The sequence below is a fragment of the Thunnus maccoyii genome, chromosome 2 (genome assembly GCF_910596095.1).
Source record: "Thunnus maccoyii chromosome 2, fThuMac1.1, whole genome shotgun sequence".
Taxonomy (NCBI): Eukaryota; Metazoa; Chordata; class Actinopteri; order Scombriformes; family Scombridae; genus Thunnus; species Thunnus maccoyii.
This window is the reverse complement of record NC_056534.1, coordinates 10,841,514-10,865,288: the sequence shown is the minus strand read 5'-3', so window position 1 is coordinate 10,865,288 and position 23,775 is coordinate 10,841,514. Positions and strand designations below refer to the sequence as shown.

At 40.5% G+C, this 23,775-nt stretch overlaps 1 protein-coding gene across 3 annotated transcripts in view; it reads left to right on the top strand.

Moving 5' to 3' along the window:
* The window catches only part of LOC121887175 (protein sidekick-1-like), a 248,567-nt gene extending 225,219 nt beyond the window's left edge, over window positions 1-23,348 (top strand). For all 3 annotated transcript variants that reach the window (XM_042397800.1, XM_042397809.1, XM_042397815.1), the window contains 16 exons: window positions 359-560; window positions 4,938-5,041; window positions 5,199-5,269; window positions 6,050-6,188; window positions 8,304-8,360; window positions 8,527-8,628; window positions 10,383-10,498; window positions 14,174-14,360; window positions 14,474-14,611; window positions 14,703-14,864; window positions 15,343-15,468; window positions 15,930-16,094; window positions 17,011-17,148; window positions 19,596-19,716; window positions 19,813-19,942; window positions 21,459-23,348. In XM_042397800.1, the coding sequence (XP_042253734.1) occupies window positions 359-560; window positions 4,938-5,041; window positions 5,199-5,269; window positions 6,050-6,188; window positions 8,304-8,360; window positions 8,527-8,628; window positions 10,383-10,498; window positions 14,174-14,360; window positions 14,474-14,611; window positions 14,703-14,864; window positions 15,343-15,468; window positions 15,930-16,094; window positions 17,011-17,148; window positions 19,596-19,716; window positions 19,813-19,942; window positions 21,459-21,764 (2,264 nt within the window). In that variant the 3' untranslated portion in view covers window positions 21,765-23,348. The remainder of the gene's footprint in view (window positions 1-358; window positions 561-4,937; window positions 5,042-5,198; window positions 5,270-6,049; window positions 6,189-8,303; window positions 8,361-8,526; window positions 8,629-10,382; window positions 10,499-14,173; window positions 14,361-14,473; window positions 14,612-14,702; window positions 14,865-15,342; window positions 15,469-15,929; window positions 16,095-17,010; window positions 17,149-19,595; window positions 19,717-19,812; window positions 19,943-21,458) is intronic.
* Window positions 23,349-23,775: the final 427 nt, after the last annotated feature.

Sequence of the window (23,775 nt, the reverse complement as noted above, 5' to 3'; positions counted from 1 at the left end):
GGAGAGAGTATTTAAAACTTATTTTTTATTTCATTGTCTTTAATGTTTCACCCAAATCTGATGTACGAGAATTTACACATAGATATAATCACCAATATAATCATAAAAATAGCCACACAAAGTTGAACTGCTAAAAAGTATAATGTGTTTCTGAATGTGAAATTGCTCTAGAAATTTTAATTTGTTTTTCTCTTTTTTCCCTTCTCATGCTTCCCCTACAATTCCCCTGTTTCCATCCTTGTCACATCACTTTTTCTACCTTCTCTCTCATCCCCTCTCATCTCTCCTCTGCGTCTTTCGTCTCCTCCCACTCTCCTTTTTTATCTCCCCTCTTCCATCCTCCTCACCACATTCACAGAGCGTCCCCAGCCACCGAGGAAGTTGTCTGTTCCTCAGGATGGGGTTGAATCTCGCCAGCTCCGCCTCCACTGGGTGACTGGTGGCTCAGGCTCGTCCCCCCTGAGATACTTCACTCTTCAGATCAAGGAGCTGCCCAGCGGGGATTGGACCACACATACCGCTGATATCCCGCATAACCTGACCGCATGGACCGTTGACAGGTACACACATGTGCTCATATGTACAGTCACTCACACACACAAACACATATAAATAGTTTGAAGAATGGTGTCTTTTCTTACAGTTTCCAAAATCAAAAACACAACAGCGAAAGTTTAAGAAATGGATTAAACAGTATTTTTACTCTCATGTAAACTGCCAACTCTGGGTTACTACTGAAGGTAGGTAGGTTGCTTCCATTGCCATGAAGTCTTTTATACTTTGTGGAGTTACAGCTGACATTATAAAAAGCTCCGTTCACAATAGCAAATCCACTGTGGAGTATCTCTTCACTATGTGGAAGCCGTTCCTAAATGCTTCTATATCAGAGTTTAGGCTCTGCACTTTATTGGATTTTGGGAAGTTTACACTCCAGCACCCCCAGCCAGATAGCGTTACGTTACACCAAACATATCATTTAGTACTCATCCTGAAATCCTGTTGAGATATCAAGAGTGATACTTTTGAAAATACTATGTAACATGTATGTCCAACTATGTAAGCTGAGCAGCTAAACAGGAATTTGTTAGAATGAAATAACTGATTTTGCAATTTTATACTTATGATAGTTATCAGACTAACTACAACTAACTACACTGCAATACAAGAATAATGTTTTTCTTTAGTTGCATGTCTTCTACATGGGTCATCAACTGGTGAGGATTCTGACTTTTTGCCTGTGACATGCAATATTAGCATCAGTTGAATGCTAACCACAGGTGTCACTGCAGCCAGCAAAACCGACTGTCCCCTGCTGGAAATTACAAGTGTGCTTTTGTCTACCACTGCCTGAAATCAAGGACCCATTGTATAAAAAATGACTAAGAATTTTGAGGATAGTAAATCTGCCACCATGATCATTGTAAACTGCATATGTGCCATGTCAGACAACAGACGTGCCAGAGAGCTTGACATGCATAGCCACAATGAGTAACCAACAGTCAATTAGGCCATCTCAAGCATCCTTGGAGAGAACAGGAATAAATTTCCCACATCATTGTTACTGCACCCTTTACATGGAAATATTGTCTAGGATGGCATGTTGGACATGAATTAGTTAAAGCAGTGTGTAAAAAACCATGTAATGTTTATGCATCCTTGGGGAGAGGAGTGGACAGAGATGAGGATGCAGTGAATTCTGAAATAAAACAACAGAGAATTAGAACGCAGAACGGAAAAAAAAAATATTTATTCAGAACAGAAAAGGTTGGTGGAGCAAAAAAACAAACCAAAAGCCACCAGGGAGAGCAGAGGAATCATAATCACTGCAGAAACAAGGAGGATCTCAGTCACCTAATCAAACAGGCAGAGCAGGAAGTGTCTGTCTGCTTCTCTTATACCTTGTTTTCTCACTCTACCATCATCCTTTCAAGTTTATGTGTGCCGTTTTTCCATTGTCTCTCTCTACAACCATTTTTACCGTTTCATCTGTCATTCCTCTTGTTGTCACCACCCTCTTTCCCCTCCTTCCCCCATCCATCAAAAGCCAATGTTTTCAAAATCCATCAGGAATGTATTCTTTCCTTCATTCATCCTCAAGAATCATTTCCACTCATCCTTTGGAAGAGGCCTTCATTCCCTTTGCGTCTCTTCCTTTTCCATCTCTCCATCCTCTCCACCCTGCTTAGACTGTTGTTATGGCATCAGGTGACGGTGGTCAGACTGGATGGATACTCCAACTTCCCTGACAGCCTGAGTAGCAGGACTTATTATGAGGCTTTACTAGTGTATGGTATGTGTGTGTGTGTGTGTGTTCCCACGTGTGTCTTCTGTTTCGTGACTGTTTTTTTGCGCTCCTTCCCAAGCTATCACAGGGCTATTTGAGATGCTGAAGAGTGTTCTCTCAGTGTGTCTCAGTGAATAGACACCAGCCTGTTCCAACCTGCCTCAGGGAGAGTTTATGTGCCATGATGGCAGAGTGCTGCTGTTGTTGTTTTGTTGCCATTTTTCTGCTCATTCTATCACTGAATGCTCTCATTACAGTGCTGGATGGAGGAATTAGCTTACATCTCTGCATGCTCACACACATACTTACTTGTTATCTATCCTTAATTGTTGTTTTCCACTGAGACGTCTTTGGAACCAAAACATCGGAGTCCCCAGGCTGATACACAGACACACAGACACACACACACTTTCAAACACTGTCCTTAACATCCTCCCAGTGCTGTTGATACTCCATCCTCTTTGAGTTGGTGCCTTTGATGTTCTATTCCTACAATACCCACAACCATAGGGCCTTTTTCTGGTTCTTTATTGGGCCCAGCTCATTATTATACAAGAAGACACTTGAACACTTCTCTTGTCGCCTGCTGAATTTCTAACTGGTCCTCTGTAGTCTCTCAGGCACTCTGTAAATAATGTCTGGAGAAGGACCTTGCAGGTAATGCGAGAGTAGAGGTGGAAAGGGGTTGAATGACTTCCTGTTACAATTTATTAAATTCACCCTGTTAACTCATGTTAATAATAGGTTATTTCAATTAGAATTGAGGAAACATTGCTGTTTTGCCGCCAACTGTACTTTTTAAAGTGTAACCAATTTTCCCACAGTGTGTACAAGAGAGTGTAAGAGAGGGTACGTTTAAAGTATTAGCATGCTACAAAGCACCATATTGCAGACTTGTTCAGCTAGTCTCTAACAATGGGTGTATGTTCATGGGGCTGATTGTAATTGCCTCCAGAGTAAATGTTTTTTTTCAAACTGACTGATGTAAATTGTTAGTCTGTGCTTATTAATGCATTCACCTTGCACAGAGGAGAAATGCAGATAAGATGTTGTGGTTGTATGGCAGTAAAAATACTTAAGGAGTGGAGGCAATTAGGAAAGGTGTACGGTGATTACTATGCAAGACCTTGTCTGCTCTTCAAAGGCCACTGAAAGAGCAAAACATGTCTGAGAGAAGGGGAGAAGGTGGTGGTGGTGAAGTTATTCCCAGATTGTTAAAGGTGCCCAGTGGAGTTTTTGACCAATCGTGGTGCGGTAGAACAACTTTTTGATGAACAGGTTCCCTTAGAGAGCAGAGACCCTGACGTCACGCCTGGGCTACTCTCTGTTCCACTAACCTCTTAATGTAATCTCCCTTTGAGCGTTTCTGTAGTCAGCCCTCCTAAAAAAATGACTTATCTATGATCTAAATTACAATCCACCGTGGCACTCGTTATTAGAGGATGAAACGGTCATCATTTAAACAACAGATTAGATTTGTTAGTATACAAAACACTACAGCTCCCATGAAACTGGGACAGATTTAATCGTAAGTTAGTTTCATCCATATCCATGATATCCACAAGCGCTCTCTTGGCCGTAATCTGCTGCTGTCTAAAAAATGTCGATTCACCTATGGACTCACCACTTTTGTCAAGCTGGTGATTTTTAACATGCATCTAGGGCTTATGGGAAAGGGTATTTGTTTAAGGCAACTAAAATAGAAATATTTATAAAAACAATAATACATTTGTTTTTTTAAATTACCATTTTTATCTAGACATATGGAGTGAACCACATGACATCTGTCATGTAAGGCTTATTTGTGCTATTACAAATGTCAACATGATTGTTTCCATTGAGGTGATGTGAAGTTTTCTAGAACAGAACAAGGCTGTTTCTGATTCACTATATTGCCTCTCTATGTTGCGTGTGTCTTGTATAGCACATGCACCTTTTTTGTATATATTTGTGGTAGAGTAAGAAGAGAAAAAAAAAACACAAGCCAATGTAAACAATGTAGGTGTCAAAACTTCCCAAAGAAGGCTTTACAAATGTTTTAAAAGGAAGAAAACGCATTAAGCTTGAAACATAATGCAGCTGATTGAGGTGCTTCTCAGTTTGAGGGCAGCAGACTTCCTGACACTATTGTCAAAACATTAGTCTGTTTGCACAATTAAAGGCTGTGAATTAATCTGTGTGTTCCAGTCCCTTTTGTTCTCTGGAACGCATTCAGCTTGTTGTTGTGTAAGACAATGCACACAATGCTCTTTGGTGAGAAACCTTAGTGGAAACAACAACATGTTTACCACAGGATTCTTCTAGGCTCTGGAATTACAGCAATTACTTTTATTATAAATGTTTTCATCACCTTTCATCAGTATACAGGTATCTCACCTTGATTACTGTACCACTCAAATCAAACTTTATTTATCTGGCACCTTTCATACAGGTTAGTGCAATTCAAAATGCTCTACAGGTGACTGACAAGCTCTTAATGAGGCAGTACAAAGAAAATCAACAAAACAATTGGAGACTAATGCACATGAAGAAAAAGAAATATATATATATACATATGTTTTATATATATATATATGTAAGGTAGATGTAAGATTAAGTGTAGCATGTGAATGAATGTCTGAACTTCTGTGTGTTTGTGCGTGTGTTTTTGTAGGCTGAAGCCCTTCACATCATACAAGCTAAGGATGCTGGCCACTAATGATGTAGGAGACAGTGTCCTCAGTAAAGAGACGGAGGCTGTTACAACCCTGCAGGATGGTAAGAGACTGGACACTGATGAATCGCAAAGACATGAAAGTATTTGGATTTGAAAACATAATAGAGATGGACTTTAAGGATGTGAAGGAGTAAGTCTGTCTGTCTGTATTTGTCTGTTTTCTTCCTCAATCTGTTTTTCTCTTTCTTTTCTGTCCAGTGCCTGATGAGCCTCCAGTGATAGTCGCAGTGAAACCAACAACCACTACCTCAGTCCTGGTGCAGTGGAAGGTATTGTCTATTATCAGACCTCTAACACACTTCAGTCACAAGTACAGTTCATACACAGACCTTCACAACAAGACATATAGTCTAAGCCCACTGCAAACCCCTGCAGACTTTCTTTGTATGTGTGTTCGTACTGTGTGTGTAGATGCAATTATCATTATTTATTGAATGAGGAAAGGTCAGAGGGCAGCACAAACAGATTGGAGGGATGGACAGACAGTCCTGGGAGGGGGAGAGAAATGTTCAAACTCTTAATGAGGATATACCAGCAGGAGAGATGTTAAAGGGCGAGAGAGGCAAACATCACCAACATCTAACAGCAGAGGAAAAAAGAGAGAAGGGAGGTATGGAAAAATAGAGGTGGTTTAGAGCATCAGTGATATGTGAATAGACAGTAAATACAGCCTGGCTGCTTCACTGATTTAGAAGATGTCCTCTTCTGTTTGGAAATGTCTTCTCTCACTCCTTCTAGCTTTATGTCAAAGCAGAAGGGGGCTATGAAAAACAAAGTCACCAGCAATTTCATCATCTTTTACAAGAATGCCAAAGCCACTGAAGCATCAATTTGTCTATGCGGGTTACAGCCACACCAATCCACCAGCCCTTTAAAAGTGGACTCTGCGGATAAAATACTGCTGAGCCAGCCTGTCAGTGTCCTGTCAGTCACCTCACTACACCAAGAAAATTAAAATTGTGCAGGATTTTCACATGTATAGAGGTTTCTTCTTGAAAAAATGATTACTAATACCCTTTTACATGTGCTGTGTGTTTGCATGTTTCCAGCGTCCAAGTGACAACACTATCAATGGGGTGTTGGCTGGATATCGGCTGTATTATAGAGAGCTCCCAGTAAACACCTCTTCTGTTACTGAAGCAGAAGTCCAGGCCACCAAAAACAACACCACAAGTGCCATAATTACAAGTGAGTAGTACTGCTACTAATTGAATTGACTGTTCTCTAAGCTCCACCCCTCTTAGTTAGATATCCCTCTAAAGTGCTCAGTTTTGGCACGGCACATTGCATGCATGCAGTTTACAGTTATAACGGTGGCAGATTTTCCACCTGAAATTCTCAGTAATTTTTGAAACTATCTGATTTTGGACTGAGGAAGAGAAAAGCAGCTCCTCATTTGTCAGCTGAAAAGAAAACTGTCGCTGGCAGATTTATTTATCAGCTGTATTAGCTAACAGCTATCAGCTCATTTAGCTAACATTAGCTCCACGAGTTGATTGAAAACACTGTCTCTGGCTGTTTTTTTAATGTTTCCAGCAGATAAATAAATGTTAATAATAAAAATATTATAGATATTAAAAAATAAAATATTAGTAAATATGAAAGGTCCTTAAATATTCAAATTCATTAGTAATTCATTATTATGTACATCATATTACGCTAAAAGACTAAAAGAGGCTAAAGCTGCATGTCCCAGGCAAAATGTCAACATCCTTACCAGTTGATGATGTAAAAGTAACTACTATCACTACTGGTAACTACTAACTATAGAAACACAATTTTCTTGTTTTGCAGTGAAGAGCTAGTTTGTTATTTAGTGAGTATGATCAGGAAAAATGTAAGATCAGACAGTTATTTCCTTCTAAACAACCCTGTTTAGCTTACATACTGGTTTGTATTGCACACAAGTATGTGTTTACTTTTAACATTACAAGGGAAAAGATATTAGGTTGAGGATTAACCAGTGTGTTTAGCAAATGTAATGCTATCTCAGATAATGTTAGCTGGTGTTACTGGAGTGTAAACTTCCCCAAATCCAATACAGAGAAGGACAGAGCTGTTAACATTACTCTAAACTCTGATAGCATCCAGGAACAGCTTCCACACAGTGTTCAATCTAATGTAGTTAGTTAATGATAAGCTCCTTGACCTCAGAAGTCATGTTCCATTACTACTGTAGGTAGTTAGCTGGACATGCTAATGATTACAGCTAACATTAGAGTGACTAAACACACTGTTTAATCCGTTCTTTACACTTTTGCTCTTGTGTTTTTGGTTTTGAAAAGACTAAAAAAAACATGCTCTACAAACACCACTTCAGAATGAGGTGAAATACAAAGCTTGACAGAACTGCCATGCTTAGTTACAGTTGCTAAATTATGAGTGGATAATCCCTGTTTTGGGGTGGGGTTTGTTGTAGTTTGTTTTTGTGTTTCTGTACAGTCCAAACATTGTTTGATATATGTAGGTTGGGTCAAACATGGCAGATATTCCATTTCTGTCGTCAGACAATTGCACAAGTATGAGACAGCGGTTTCATTAAATCATAAATACTGCCTGTTTATCAAGGTTAGCTGCATTTTTAGCTGCTGCACTGAAATCTCCAATTCAAAGAAAAATACAAATATGTCAGTGACAGTGCATGTAATATGTGAAATACGCAAAAATAGAGAAAATCAGAGGTGGAAAAGGTTTCTACCATTACATTAAGTGCATCACTATGTTTGTGAAATGTTTATAACATCACAATGATCCATTAGTTTTTAAAAAAAGACCTTTTTTCACTGTTCAAGCTACAGTGTGAAGCTGTTATTTTCCAAGAAACCACTTTTTCAGTGTTTTTGAAAAGACTATTTTTAGAGATCTTAAATGTTAGAGGACAAAACTGAGAATAGAAAAGGAGAATAAAATGCTTTCAAATGTCCAAATTAGAGCAGATACCAGGGATGGACTGTGTGGCCATGATGAGAAACTGAGCAAATGGCCGTCACCGGACCGCTGTTGTCTTATGAGGCCATATTGTTCTAATACACTGCAACAATAACATATTTTATGCACTGAACAGCCCGAAGTGCTTTATAGTAGATTGAGTATCTGCTCCAACAGATTGACAGATGGACAATCTGTGTTCATCCAACATACACTGAGTCTGACAAGGGTATTGAAACATAAAAGTCTCTCAAACATTTTTTTCTCTTAAATACAGTAATTTTATTGAATGGCATTATAATTGGACGATTTGTCGTTGAACTTGAAACATTTATTGATTTCCTCTCCATCCATCTCTCCCTCCTTCTTCCCAAGCCAAGAGCACCTTCAAGACAGTCAGCAGTGCCTCGTTAACAGAGTTTGAGTTGACACGTAAGTGCTTAAAGATGGAACTGGGGATTACTTCTTCTGGGGTCTTTATGTTTTAGATTTAGTTCATTTGATGAGCAACCAGCTTCTAAACTAAGTGGCAATGACAGCCAACCTATGTGTTTTGCATACATGTTGTATAAATTCAAGTATTTTCATTTCTTTGTAGAACTAAAGAAGTTCAAACGCTACCAGATTGTTATGACAAGCTACAATATCATCGGCGAGAGCCCACCCTCCACCCCTGTTGAGGTGTCTGTTGGAGAGGCAGGTAGGTGGAAACAGAAGGAAAGTGTTGGGTTGATCAAAATTTCAACGTGTGATCCTCACATCTTGTTCATGAAAGTTTACACTTGTAGAATATGCTGTCAGAAAGGAGGTTTGTTTGTTGAATGTGGTTTTTAGGCTTCCTCTCTCCCCTGTGTCGCACATTTAGGGCTTTGTTAGAAGGTTGCATTTTGGGAACATAAAGGAACGTTTAGTTTGAAGCTGAATCTTTAGATCATTGCTCTTATTACATCAGTTACCTTGGGGTATGAAGATCCTCACAGCCTCCCCCTCCTTCTCTTGATTTACACTTACTCCGTCTTTTAATTTACGGTTCCTTTTCAGTATCATCATTTTTAAACATGAAATCTCATTCTTGACCTTTGAAGTAGTAGCTTGACAAAGCAATCCCAACTCAAGGTCCATTTAGTTGCTTTTTCCAGAGCTTTCAACTGTATGTCCTCATCAGAGGATGGAGTTTTCTCAGTTGGCAGGGACATGCAAGCTCAGTAGCTGGTTTCAGTCAGAACATTTCATCCACTGATATGATATACTTGAAGGTTCCAAAAAAAGCTAGTAAGTGGGCCTCGAGTTGGAATTCTTTTGTCCCAAAAAAAATCAGATTTTTCTGTTCTCTCTTGTCTCATGCTCTTCTTGCTCTCTCATTCTCTTCCCTTTCTTGCTTTGTCCCGCCCACACCTCCTGTCTTGCTCTCATGGCCCCTTGAGTGACATTAACTATGAGAGGCTCAGTGGTGTTTTTGTTTTGTGTGTGAGTGTGTGTGTGTGCATGTCTTTCTATCTTAAAGAGAACCAATTTCAGTTGAAAACCAGCATTGTGAGGACATTTCTGTGTTGTCAGGACATTTTGGCCGGTTTGAGGGTTAAGACTTGGTTTTAAGATTAAGGTTAGAATTGGGTTTAGGTTCAGTTTAGGGTAAAAGTTGGGTTTAGGCATTTCATTGTGATAGTTAAGGTTAAGAGGCTAGGGAATACATTATGTCAATGAGTGTCCTCACAGGGTGTGTGTGTGTGTGTGTGTGTGTGTGCGTGCGTGTGTGCGTACATCTGATCTGAATATAGTCAAGAGCTGTGCAAGGTCATCTATTTTGTAGTTTGTAGTGATGGCTGAAGCCCTGTTTAACTTTCACTAGAGAGTCAAAACATGGATCCATCAGATATATCTCTCTTACACACACACACACACACACACACACACACACACACACTACTGCAAGACAGTTAGGAACCACAAACAAACAAGAGTGCAGGTGAACAGACATGCGCATTATGTTAGTAACACCCACACATTTTTGCAATTTCTCTCACAATCTCACAGTCCCTCCATCAGACCGTTGCTGCATTCTTAATCAAAGGGTGTGTGTATGTGTCTGTGTGTCTGTGTGTGTGTGTGTGTGTGTGTGTGTGTGTGTGTGTGTGTGTGTTTGTAGAGTTTAGTAGGCCATACATGTCACATGCAGAGGAATGAGAGGTGAGGATAAGCAGGGGGAGCGGGAGGAGAGGCAGAAAGGGCTGGAGGGGGAATGATGACATGGGGTGATATGGCCTTTTCTCTAGCCTTAGGTGCACACTGCCGAGTGTTCATGCATATGTGCGGTACAGTGGAGTAACAAGGTACTGCCTTAGGCCCATTCTAATTGGAAGGGTAGAACATATCTTCCCTAATTCGCACTCTTAACACCCAGCTACACACACACGAGCATAGTAAACGTCTAACATAACACCTCGCCCTCTGCAGCTCCATCGGTGGCCCCCCAGTCTATCAGAGTGTCAGCTGCGTCTCCCTCCATCCTTGAGGTGACCTGGGACACACCTCCCCTCGAGACCCAGAATGGACTCATCCAAGGATACAAGGTGACGCACGGAAACACACAAACATGTAAACACACAAAGATTTCCTCCTTGTCGCAGGTGAATACGAGACACGTACACACACACACAGATGAGTGCTTTCAGTATGAATGTCCATGTAATAGAAAAGCATGCAGGACTGCTTCTGTCTGTATTTAAAATGTCTCTCCTCTTGTCTTGGAGGGGTTTTGCTCTGCTGCACCTTCAAGTGTCCTATAGAGAGGAGAGAAAGAGAGAATTAAGTTAGGGGAAGAATCTGAATATCCTTTAATGGTTTCAATATCACTTCTCTGCCTGTCTCTCCCCGTCAACTCCCCTGTCCCACCCCCTCGCTCTTAGTACTTCAAACACAAGGTTATCTGTCCTGCTTTAGACACATTGATTTCTGCAGGAGTAGAAGAGGGAATGGAGAAGAAAGAAGGGAATGTAATATTTGCAGAGTGAAGGAATGAGATGAGCAAGTGATCCCTGTAGAATCCTGATTAGAAGAGAGGATCAAGGGAATACGTTTAAACTACCAGAGACGGATGGACATGGGGAGGGGAATGTGAGGCAGAGGGGGTTAAGGAGATTAAGACGAGAGAAATAGAGCAAAGAAAGAATGTTTAATGAATTTATAGGTTCTGACTCCGGTTAACACTCCTACTCTGTTAGATGAGAAGCACAGACAGCAGGTAGGACTGAAGGTAAACTTCATTGTAAGTGTATTTTTCGACAGTTTAGTTGTACTGAAATGCCCTTGTGGGCTTGTTAAACACACTGAACATGATGGTTAAGGGGTAACAGGTAATGCAACTGGTAATCAACTTAAAGACACTAGCAACATCCATCTTGCTATTCCTACCAAAATGGGTCAGTCACTGCTAGTAGAAGTGCTACAGAAACAAACAGAAACCAGGATGTGATAAAAATGTTCCTCCTCCTGTGCAAAACAAACATCCAGACGCTGTTTTTCATCAAGGCTTAAGATCCTAAATCAATTCTTTAACCAAAGAGATGTTTAGAAAATCCATTTAAGGTTCATGATCTTATCAAATCATATCACAATCACATCCAACCATGATAACTTTAAATTGTTTTGTTAGAATAATCCTGTTGGTATCACACTCCAAAAAGATCCTCTAAAAACCAGTGGAGTTGATTACAAAACGGCCGGGACTTTTTTTCTGTAGCCATTAGAACAAAGTATCATAAGAGATATTGCCTATTTTTTAAAATAAAATATTTAAAACTTTTATGCAGAAAGTAATACACTTTTATTTTAAGTTGAGCATATGGATGAGTTATTCTCTATCTCATTAATGTAAGAGCTTGTGGAATGACACAGATGGTAAAATGCTGCCCTCAAGTGCTACTCCAGAGCGGCTACCTCCAAGTTTGGAAGTTGTAAATATAGCTTATAATGGTTTGTAGTGTGTTAAGAATAACAAAATGGACCCTTTTACAAAAGTAGCTCTTGGCTGTTACTTTTTACTTTATATCCCAAACTGCACATAGACCTTTGTGTTGCAGAAAGAAACATAACTTATTCTAACAAAAAACCTAACATTGAGTTCTATTTACAAGAATGATCAATAACACATTAACATAATAACACCTTTGCTATCAATTCCTTCCACAGATCAGAATAATCGAACCATTTGCCCTTAAAGCATGTCTGCTAAATGTCAGATGCCAGGTATCATTGAAATCCCTCCCTTTGGAGCACTCTGAACTTATATTTATGATACATACATATCATACAGACAGTAATAGCAAGAATACCACATTATAGTGCTGCATGTTGGTATTGACTGACAGTACACTGAGGTCAAAGAAATCATATCAATCATATATCAATATCTGTCAGTTTCTCACTTTGTATCCATCGTGATGTTCCACAAATCGACCGGCACGCTGTCAAAACTACCCGTAGATAAAATGTCCAGTGTGCCTGTGCTTATAAAGGCCATGGTTTCATGATCCGAGTTGTATTTGTATGTATTTGTTTTTCAGTGAATTTGCACTTGCACCAACCAGTATGAGAAACAGTACTATATAAGCTGCCATGGCTATTTTCTCTCTCTCTCTGAAGGCCCTTGTGTATACAAACTACTTTTTTGATTCATTTCTAATGCATGAGGCTCAACCACCTCTATAACCTTGTGGTTAGTGTGCATCAGATATGACTGTATGCCTGGGGAAAGTCAAGGCAATTCCATGTCAGCCGTTTTGCCGGGCTCTCAGGTGTCGTTTAAGACATTAATAGATTAGTGTATTTCCTCTATATTCAGCTGAAAAATATGCAGCGATTTGTAAAAGTACAGATTTAGTGCAAGCAGCTGTAGGTGTAAAGACTGTTGTAGTGGATATGCACCTGTCCAGTACCATTATGGACATGAGGCAAGCTGTTTTAATGCATTTCACAGATTTTGTTACTGTATATAGTAAAATATTAAATATATTGGTTTCACTCATTATACACAGTCTGTTTCATTAGAAGTGTACGTCCTACACTACAATGTAGAAGTCACCAGTTCAGGCATTTTTAGAAATTCTTGTTTTTTTTCAAAGTTTATGAAGTAACTCACTCCTCACATCAGCTCCGATATATTTAACTTATCCAAGAGTGATACATTGATCTGTCTACGGGCCCAAAAATGACAAACACACTGAACTTTAGTTCTACATTCTCATAGCTTTAAATTTGTTTTAGATTGAAGAACAAAATTTTTGCGTTATTAAGTTGTGACATTCACACGCTATAAGCTACAAAGTCTTAATATTAATATTGATCTCCTCATAAGGGGTACAATAATCAAGTGACCTTTGTTCTATTTTAGCTTACAGGGATTGACCAAAGTAGCCTGTGTGTCTTCATTACTGGCCAATGTCATCAAAGTTAATGGTCATGTCAATGATTATTGGGTCATTACCCCTTGAGCATGTGCAGTCTACAAAGAAATGGACTGGAAGTGACATGTAGGGCCACACGAGGTTTCTAAAAATGCTACACACAAGGAACTCATATTTAACTTTTGACTGGATTGGTCCAAATGAGGAAAACTCATGTTGTATGATTGGAAAGTTGGTCATGTGAGAGTTAAAAATACTGTGCACTGACAATAGCACTATATCCATCAAAGGAGGTCTGATTACCCTGAAAGACAGACTTTCCTGATGTGAGGAATCCATTTGTTTAGATTTCAGGCACTTCCTTGTTGCTGAGGGCCATGTCAGATTTATCAGGAAAATCCAAGTATCCAAGTTTAGTAATTAAAGACTTGGATGTCGATGTGAACGCTAACATCTAAGTTAATTACGTAACTCGTGACATGAACGCAACATCATGCTTGTAAGTGCCGTTTCATGTCACTGAACACATGATCAAATGTATTGTGAATATACATACATTGTCTTCAGTTGGTATCAGGTCGTCTAAAGTAGTCTTCATGTCTATTGTCCTGTCAACACCCAAACAAATCTGTCTATAACCACTTTTTTCCTCATAGTAAAACCGTACATGAGCTCTTAGATTTTATATGGATCAATGAGGGGAACAGACAAAAAGTAAATAATATATATACAATAGTTGGCAGAAATGAATTGAGGAAGAGGAGAAGACAGGAGCGGCATAATATGTTAGGAGATTCATGAAAAACAGAGCCGGTGTTGTTGACAGTCTTTCTCATGTTGCAGATCCACTACTGGGAGAGGGACAAACAGAACCAGAGTGAGAAGGTGAAGGTGATTTTTGTCCCAGACACCCGTGTGCACCTTACCAACCTGACCAGCTACACACCATACCTGGTCACCCTAACTGCCTTCAACACGGCTGGAGACGGCCCAGCCAGCGATCCCCGCGGGGCCCGGACCCTGCAGTCTGGTAGGAAGTGGTGACAGTTCAGTTCTCTAAAGACAGTTAACAAGCATCGTATTAGAGTCTTTTTTTATTTCCTCTTACTTTTATTTCTTCTGTCATCCTGTATGTGTCTGCAGCTCCAAGCCAGCCGAGCTTTCTGTCCTTCTCAGAGGTGACAGGAGGAAGTGTCAACGTGTCCTGGGGAGTTCCACTGACTCCTAATGGACAGCTGGAGGGCTACAGGGTCATCTACCAGCCCACTGCTCCTATACAAGGTAGGCATGAACATGGTTGTATACCCATACACAGAGAAATACATGTCAAGACTCACACTGACATTTGTATGGGTTATCTTTGTGAGAGCAGGAGTGAGTAAAATGGTCACAGTGGATGTGAAGGGCAGCTGGCAGCGATGGCTGAAGGTTCGAGACCTGATCAAAGGAGCAACCTACATGTTCGGCGTTCAGGCTCTCACAGTCAGCTATGGACCACCCATACAAGCAAATATCACTGCTCAGCCTGTGCAAGGTAAGCAGGGCCGTACCTCTGTGTGTGTGTCTGTCAACTCCCATTTAGGGACAAAAACCTGGTGCTCACAAGGTAAACTAGAATTATTTTCAGGTTCAGGCAAGAGTGGGGCTAGGCATGTACTGTAGGCATATTCAGGTCTTACTCTTGTGTTCGTATGGTGCAGGCATACAGAATGAAAAACATGTTCTATTATGTCCTCAAACTCATGTCATCCAGCATTCAACTCAAATAATCTTAGTTAATGATTTAAAGGCACAGACTAGGAAGTCTTGTTGGAACATGATGCTCTTGTAATTTTATTTATGTGCTGACAGAACATGTTAAGTTATTGTATGTTTGTATTGTTGTATTTAAGCTAATAAACTAAACTAACTTAGTGGTTATGGTTAAGGCAAGGATACGTTTAAGGGAATTAATATAAGTAAATACAATGTCCTTTTAAGTGATAACGTGAAGTATGTGTGTGTCTCTACAGGCACCCCTGGGTCACCTATAGAGATGTCCATCACCAAGACGTCCTCTGCCCTCACTATCCACTGGTCAGACGGAGATATCGGTGCAGCACCTGTGACTGGATATGTTATTGAGGCTCGTCCCTCAGGTAAGCTCCAACAGAAACACAGGTTAGCCAAATCTTAACTTGACATGCACCTCGTCATCACGTGCACTAATTCTTTTCATCAATCAAGAGGGAGGTTAAGGACTAGCCTGCGCTAAACTGTACTGAGTGCAGCTTTCTCCAGTGTCATCAAGACCCGCTGTGCAAATCAAGTCAGCTGCAATTTTCTAATAAAGATTATCAGAGGTGTTAAACAGTAAGTGGATTTCTGCGCCAAGCTGTTTAAACACTCTGCAGGCTGAGAGCGTAGAATTCTCCTACTGATCCATTTTATTGTCTAACAGTTATTGTCTGCACATTATCATCATCTTGAATTTAATTTGACAATTTATGATTTTCTTTAATAAGAATTATGAAAGGGAATAATTCTCAAATGGATCACCCTCTGTCTTGTCTTTGTCTGCCCGTCCATCAAACTCTGACTCAACCCTCTCTCTCTGCAGATGAAGGCGTGTGGGATTCCTTCATCAGACTGCTTCCTCCCAGCAGCAGGTCTGTTTCAGTGCCGCTGGAGCGTCTGAGGTCAGGGATCAGCTACGAGTTCAGAGTCATTGCTGTTAATCGCTATGGTTACGGACAGCCGAGTACACCCTCTGCTGCTCTCGCTGGTAAAGATGCACACAAACACACACACACACACACACACCGGTAACGATCAGGCTAATGAACATACCCAGGGTGATCCAGCTCGTCTAACTGGGGTTTGACTGGATTTCTTGTTGGTTGGATGTGAAGTGGAAAGTTACTGTGATCGCTGTCATGTGCTTTTGTGTCTGCTGCCATCTAGAGGTGGAATTACGCAGCTACAACTGTCATTGTCCAAAAACAAGGCAATACGGAAAGCATATCTGCATTGTTGTTTCCTACCGACAGAATGTCACCAAATAAATCTAATCATTTATGAAAAATCTAACCCAGACATTTATTCAGCTTCCTCTCTTTCACCCAATAAACTCACCTGAGGGAAGAAACATTTCAAATGATCTGAGGTGTTTGTTTCAGTCTATTTGAAAAATCAGCTGGGTGACATTAATGACAATAGCACAACAGGGTCTCAGTTAGAGTCAGTCCTCAAAAAATATCATCCACAAATTGCGAGGAGTGTCTTTGGTCCTGTGGGACAAACTATATGATCATGGTGGAATTTAGATAATCATTTTAGTCATTTATCAAACAAAAACGCCAAACATTTGCTGGTTGCAGCTTCTCAGATGTGAGGACTTGAAGGTTTTTGTGACATACATGATGATAAACTGAAAATCTTTTGATTTTTTGACTGTTGATCAGACAAAATAAGAGATTTGAAGACATCATCATGGGCTCTAAGGAGTTATAAGGAACATTTCTCTATTTTCTGACATTTTATAGACAAAGCGTTTATTGAGAAAGTAATCAGCAGATTAATCGATAATGAAAATAATCGTTAGTTGCAGTCATAGTGGACTTGACAAAAACATGTTGATAATATCTCCCTGATATGTGTCCCTTCCTCCCTCTCCTGTTCGCTCCTCTCTCTGTCTGCAGCACTGTCTGAGCGTCCGTTCTATGAGGAGTGGTGGTTCCTGCTGGTCATGGCTCTGGTGGGACTCATCCTCATTCTGGTCCTGGTCTTCACACTGCTGCTGCACGGACACAGCACCAAGTACAAGGCCTGCGGCACAGGTCTGTGGCTCTGACGTTCAGGCGCTAATGTAATGCTTAATAGGATGGCCCCAGTGGGAAGATTTATTCAGCTGTGTGGCAACTTGGAGATTAAACAATGGTTTGTTGGGGGTTTTTGGGGGGAGTTTTGCACCTGAGTGTGAAATTCCCTCCCTCAGCAGGCACACTACATGTACTTTCTACTGATTTATTGTAATGTACTTCACCTTTAATGATCTGAAAAGTTGAGACATGCACTTGTACTGTGCCAACACTGCCTCAAGCAGTCTTGTTCCTACAACACGACTGCCACCTCTAAGGGGTGTACGCGGAGGAAAACAAGGTCAACCTTGTTCCTTCAACAGGATGATTCAGGGTGAACAGTGCCCTGAAGCATCTCAGGAAGAAATTATCTCCAACTATAATTTTCATGGGATTTTGAATATGGCTTTAGGTTGATGCTGAAATTATAATTAAACAAAATTTACTTGTTAAGCTTGTAATTATAAAGCTCATAAACAATAAGTAATTTAGCTAGTGCTAGCTATTTTAATAGCCTAAAATTATAATTTATGTAAAGCTAAACTGGTAAATCTACAGTGTCATCTAAGTGGAAGCAGAGTCACTGCTAGAAGTTATTAAGGCTGCATTATAACATAATTATTTTTAGACAAGCCTGCATAAGTTAAATTCTCAACACTTAATACAGCCATATATCAGCTATAGGAGGCCTCATAATAGCTTACTGGTCAGATTAAACTGTGCATTAGAATCACTCCTCCATTGAGAGTTCCCTCAGGAAAAAAATGCAGACTCACTTCTCAGTGTTTCATACTCTGATCTGGGTCGCTCTGTTATGTTTGAGCTCGCACCACCTCCACAGGGTCAATCACAAAGCCTCAGCAGCCGGGAGCTGGAGGGATCAGAGTCTTACTGAAGGATGTGTCAGTGGGAAGGATGCTCACCAACACGGGTTGAAGGACAAACTCCATCCACATTATGACAAAACATTGTTAGTTTGTCTGATGTGTTGCCCAGTTTCTCTTCTGAAGCTTTTAGTCTTTCATGTTTTCTTCCTGTTTTCATCAGAGTTTCTTCTCCTGTCAGGTTTACTGTAATGTTCTCAGTTGTGGGTGCAGCAGTGCTTTTACTTTCACTTTGTGTGTTTGTGGATGTGGGTGTCTGTCTTTGTGAGGACCATTTTTAGTTTTATACCTTGGGAGTGAGAGTATTTTTGCCAACCGTCACTTTGGGACCGACTTTCAAAGGGTTGTTTGAGGGTTAAGACTTTGGTTGTAGGGTGAAAGGGCGGGTTCACAACAGTCTGGAGTCCAAATGAACATTGAAATAGGTTTTTCTTGCCATGATGATTCCTCCTGTTCATACTGATCATTAGAAGATCCCTTCATAATGCACTTACAATCTAAGTGATTGGGGCCACAATCCTCAAGCCTTCTTCTGTGCAAAAAATGTATTTAAAAGTTTATTTGAAGCTAATATGAAGCTCAGTTGTCCAAATCAGTCAAATCATGAGGTTAATCTTTCAATGTTACAGTCTTTTTAGTGCCAAAGTTCCTCTTTTTGTTACTATACTTCCACTGCAGCTCAACAGGGAAACACTGTCTGAGGAAACACAAATTGGGAATTTGATGCTAAAAAGATTGTAAATGTAGCAAATATCCTCTTGATATGACTAACTCAGACTACTGAAGCCTCATATAAGCTTCAGATAAACTTACTTACATTGAAAGCACATCTGAAGTGGATCTTTTAACAGCCAGTATGAAGAGGAGTAACGATTACAGCGAGGAAAACCTCTTTCAGTGTTCTTATGGCCCCCCTGTGTGCTTGTGCATGCACGCCAACATCTGCAAGACAAAGTTTGCCCTGACAAGCACAGGTTACATCAGGACAGCTGTTAATCTGAGTTGCCATGGAAACCATGGCACAACCTCTGGGCAGTGGAGCGATCAAACGCAGTGAGGGAGGTGCTGTAGGAGGGGAGAGATCAAGTGCATTCAGGGTGACCATACAAGCATATACTAGAGTGAAGAATTGTGGGCAACAGGAAATGTAATTTTTGTTTAGGTGACCTTAAATTATTCAGAACGCTTTGGTTTGTTCCAGACAGCAATCACATTCATCCCAATTTAAAACATGACATTGTTTCCTTTATTGCTAATTTGTTCTGGTTTTCAGTGGACAAATTATGAAGATATTCTCTGTGGTTATTTCCTGAGTGCCATATTATGATTCCTAGTTTTATTTGCTTCTTATTCTCTGAATACACAATAAATGAAGCTCACATAAATTCTGTGTAAAGCAAGTGGAACCACTGCAGAAAAAAATTTTAGACGAGTGACTGAACTTTTTTTGTTTTTGGGGATTTGGGGATTTTGTCTGAACCAATTAAAAAATGAGCAAAAAAAAATTGAAAAATGAAACTCCTTTTTCTCCTCTTCCTCCAGGGAAGCACGTCACCACAGCGGAGGAGTCTGTAACTCTGGACAACGGGGGTTTCACCGCTCTGGAGCTCAACAGCAGAACGCTCAACAGCAAGAACTCCTTCCTGAAAAAGAACGGGACCAGGTGTGCAGTCAAACACAAGCACACACATACATTCCTGGCTTTTTTTTTTTTTTTTTAAATATCTCAGATATTTATTGTTTGTGTGTGTGTATCCAGGTCTCCTCCCAGGCCCAGCCCAGGTGGTCTTCACTACTCTGACGAGGACATCTGTAACAACTATAACGGAGCCATACTCACCGAGAGCACCACTCTCACTGAGAAGCCCACTGAGGTCTCTGAGTCAGAGGTATCTCTCTCTCTCTGTTCGTCTCTCTCTTCACTGTCTCTCTCTCAAATTCAAAAGCTTTATTGGCCAGGAAAAAAACGTGTTTCTAAAAAAGTGCAGTACAAAATTGCACTTAAACACCAACCTTTTCTGTTAGATGTACCCCACAGCGCTAATAGATGAGCTCAAGTACCCGTTCATCAGCAGCACCCATCATGTTCCACATACGTTCTTAGGAATGAGTTATAAACTGGATGATATTAAACACTATTAATTATATCAAAGTGAATATTGTTACATTTGTACCTATTGTTCATATATGTGAATTGTCAGTGTTAAGATTGTTTTGTTCAAGTTGGAATTCATGCTAAAAACTCTTGGAGTGGCAAAAAACTGGACATTTAAAACATTTATTACATTTAACTAACTGTTTCATTTACTTTTAGCTAATTCTTTTAAAACTGTAATTTTAGCTATAACTTCTCTTTCTGCTTGTTAATTACTTTTTACACACTGTTTACAACACGTAGTGTTTGACAACTGGTTGATGGGCAGCTTACTGGTTATTGTAAAGATCAGCATCCCACCAATTTGTAATCCTATCTGGCTGTTTATTTTCATCCTTAACACAGATATGTGGTATATTTTTCAGTTGAGCTCATTTAATTAGTTCAGCTTTCCACATACCCTGTGGAAACCGCAGAAGTACCCCCTGGTTGGTAATCACTGACCTCAAGGTTTTAACACGATGACCATCTAATTGCAACATCACCAGGTTCAAGTCCGGCCACGGACCTTTGTTTCATGTCATTCCCCATTTCCTGTCAGCCCCCTGCTGTCTTCTATTACATAAAGGCAAAAATACTTTAAAAACGCACTAGCTGATAGCCAACATCTAAATTTAATGTATGATTTTTTGAGGACTCCTTTGTTTTCTCACTCCTCTGCTTAATGAACTTGTAACCTCATCTTTATACTGTTTTGTACAAATGTGAATACAAAATCGATGACAAAAAGAAGGTCAAACCAGCCCACTATTTTCATGCCACTGAAACAATCTTGGCATTTTCTCATAAATTGCAAGTAGCAATTGTACGTGCTTTGTACTCTACTGATGTTGTTTGAGCCGAGTCTTTCTTGTGGAAGATGAAAAGAAAAGGTGAAAAATAAAGAGAAATCACACTAAATAGCTCCGTCTGCCTCAATTGTGAATTTAACATGCTGAACTGAAACAAAGGGCTGCTGATAATGGATCAGATGTGCCAACAGTGTCATCTGTAAAGTGTATCATGTAATCTCAGCATCTTCGGTCCAATTACTCATCATTTCCTGTCTGTCTGTTGTCCAATAAAAGCACAAATAACAAAAAAAATTTTTTGAAAAAACACTGAAATGGCTAGCCACAAATATTTATTGACAACAGATGATTGGCTTTGTATGAGCCCTTCATTTTAACAGTAAAATTCCTTCCTGCTAGTGTCTGTGTTTGTCTCTCTAATAAATCTACTAACTCCTGTGTGTTTGTGTTTGTATCCAGTTAACAGACAGCGACTATGAGGACGAGCAGCCCAAGCATTCCTTTGTCAACCACTACATGAGCGACCCCACCTACTATAACTCCTGGAAGCGGCAGCCCAAAGGCCTTAAAGGGATCAGCGCTCCTTTCGCCTACGAGGAGTGCGCCACTGCAGACACGGAGCCCTACTACCAGACCGTGGTCACCCAGCACAGCACAGGCGGCGCGTACATGCCCACAGGGCAGCCTGCGCACACGCATGTCAACCCCAACACCAACCCGCCAGGGTCACGCACCCCTGTGACGGGATTCTCCTCATTCGTTTGACTCTAGAGACAAAATCTGCACAAAATGATACACACACATACACAAAATGAAGGAGGGGGGCCGGTGTGTGTTTGGACTAAAGGAGAAAGAGCCGGCGGCTTCGGAGGAGAGGGGAGGACGAGATGAGGAGACATGGGACGGACTGATGATGATACAGCCCTTCATGCCCAAAAGAACTAAACCTACACTTCTCACTCGCCTTCTCCCCTCGTTCACAAAGATCCTCACTGTGTCGACGAGTGTGTGTGTGTTGCTCTCCTACTCGTTTACGCCTCTGTGTCACTGTGCTTACACACACAGTTACTGTCCTCGTCTCCACACACAAACACACACATTAACACCGGCGTATACTACCAGATATTCATGCCTATTCCAGAGACTCTCCAACGAGAGCTAGAAGAGTAAATGTCGAGGAACTGGTGGAACCTGGAATTTCTGCACAACGCTTCTTCTCTCTTTTCTGTATTTACACACATAAGTGCACAAATACACACACATGCACTCTCTGATGGGCCATCTCTGTGTCTCCTGCTGGGAGAGAGGAACTTAAAGATTAAAGAGGAGAATTATTAAAAAACGGCATAAAAGTGAGCAGCTTTTGTTGACAGACTGGGTCATGCACACATACACGGAGCAGTCAGCTTTAAAAGACCACCACACAAGAGGAAAAGAAGAAAAAAAAAACAATCGATAATCACAGTTTTTGAACTTGAAAAAGGATGGAGAGCGTGGGCGAGGGTTCTTCAGCACTTAAGGCATTCTCAGTGAGAGTGTGGCGCGGTTTCAGAGAGTGATATGTGATGTTTGGGGTTTTGGTTGGAATATATGAAAACCATGTTTTTTACTGTCTTACTGCCTGTTGTCAGCGCTCCTATTACCGCAGCCTCCCAAGCCATAATGCTTGCACTGAGCCAAACCCCACACATTTCATCCTATTCTGTTGAAGTTTAATTTTTTACAAGTTTGAGCGTGTGTTTGAGTGTGACACGTGTGCATAGAAGCATGCGTGTATGAATGGCTCTATGCTCAGTTTAGAAGCCTGTTCATCTGTCTCTGTTGTTCACAGCTAAGCAAAGGGTGCCATTGTGTGTATGTTTGTATTTTTAAGCTGGATTTTGTACAGGGAAACCCCTTTCTACTCGTGTGCTGTTGTATGTAGCTCGGCCACCTTTGTGTAATGTTATAGTAAAACAGCACTGGAGTTCACAGCCACACCGATCGATTAGAGGGAAAATGAGCTGTCTAGATTTAATAAGAATCATAAAAAAATAAGTTGTAGGAGTGAGCACAGAACAAGAGTGTAGGATATTTTAGAGAATCACATCTTATTCAAGGTGAGTGTGACTGATGTTTGAACTGTTTCAAGGCCCCAGGATCGGTACACTGGCCTCAACTCCAGCAGCCAGGCTGATACACACACATGTACTTTGTACTTCTCTTAAGTGCAAACAAAAATCCTCTTGTACGAGTTTTAGCTCATGTATAATTTAAAGATTCTCCTCCCACCCAGCCAGCAGCCTCCCTCACTCTTGTCATGCTTGTTTTAAGTCCCATACAGTGTGTGAATAAATGGTCATTGTTAAACTGTTTGTCTGTGTGGTCTGTTTTTGTACTGGGACAGTAAACATGTCTCTGTGCATCAACCCCTACATTACATTAGCTGAATTAAAGATGAGCCTTAAAGGGGACCTATTATGCTTTTCCTTATTTTCGGTGATATTTTTGTGAGATTTCAGAGCGAGACTTCTCCTTGAGCAAGACTTTGGTTAGACACTAACAAACAGACTGGATCAAGTGAAAGGTAAAGAAATGTTTTATTTCTCTCTGTGGTCCTTTCCATAATGTTGTCAGACACTTATAATAACAATCTGAGCCTGTCGGTGGCAAAAACAAGAATTTTTAGTGGACATAAATTGATGGGACACTATTACCCCAAAGGATTATATTATAGCCTATTTAGCAGCTGCCAGCTGAAGTGCTCTTGCTCAACACTGGACCAATTCCAAAAACT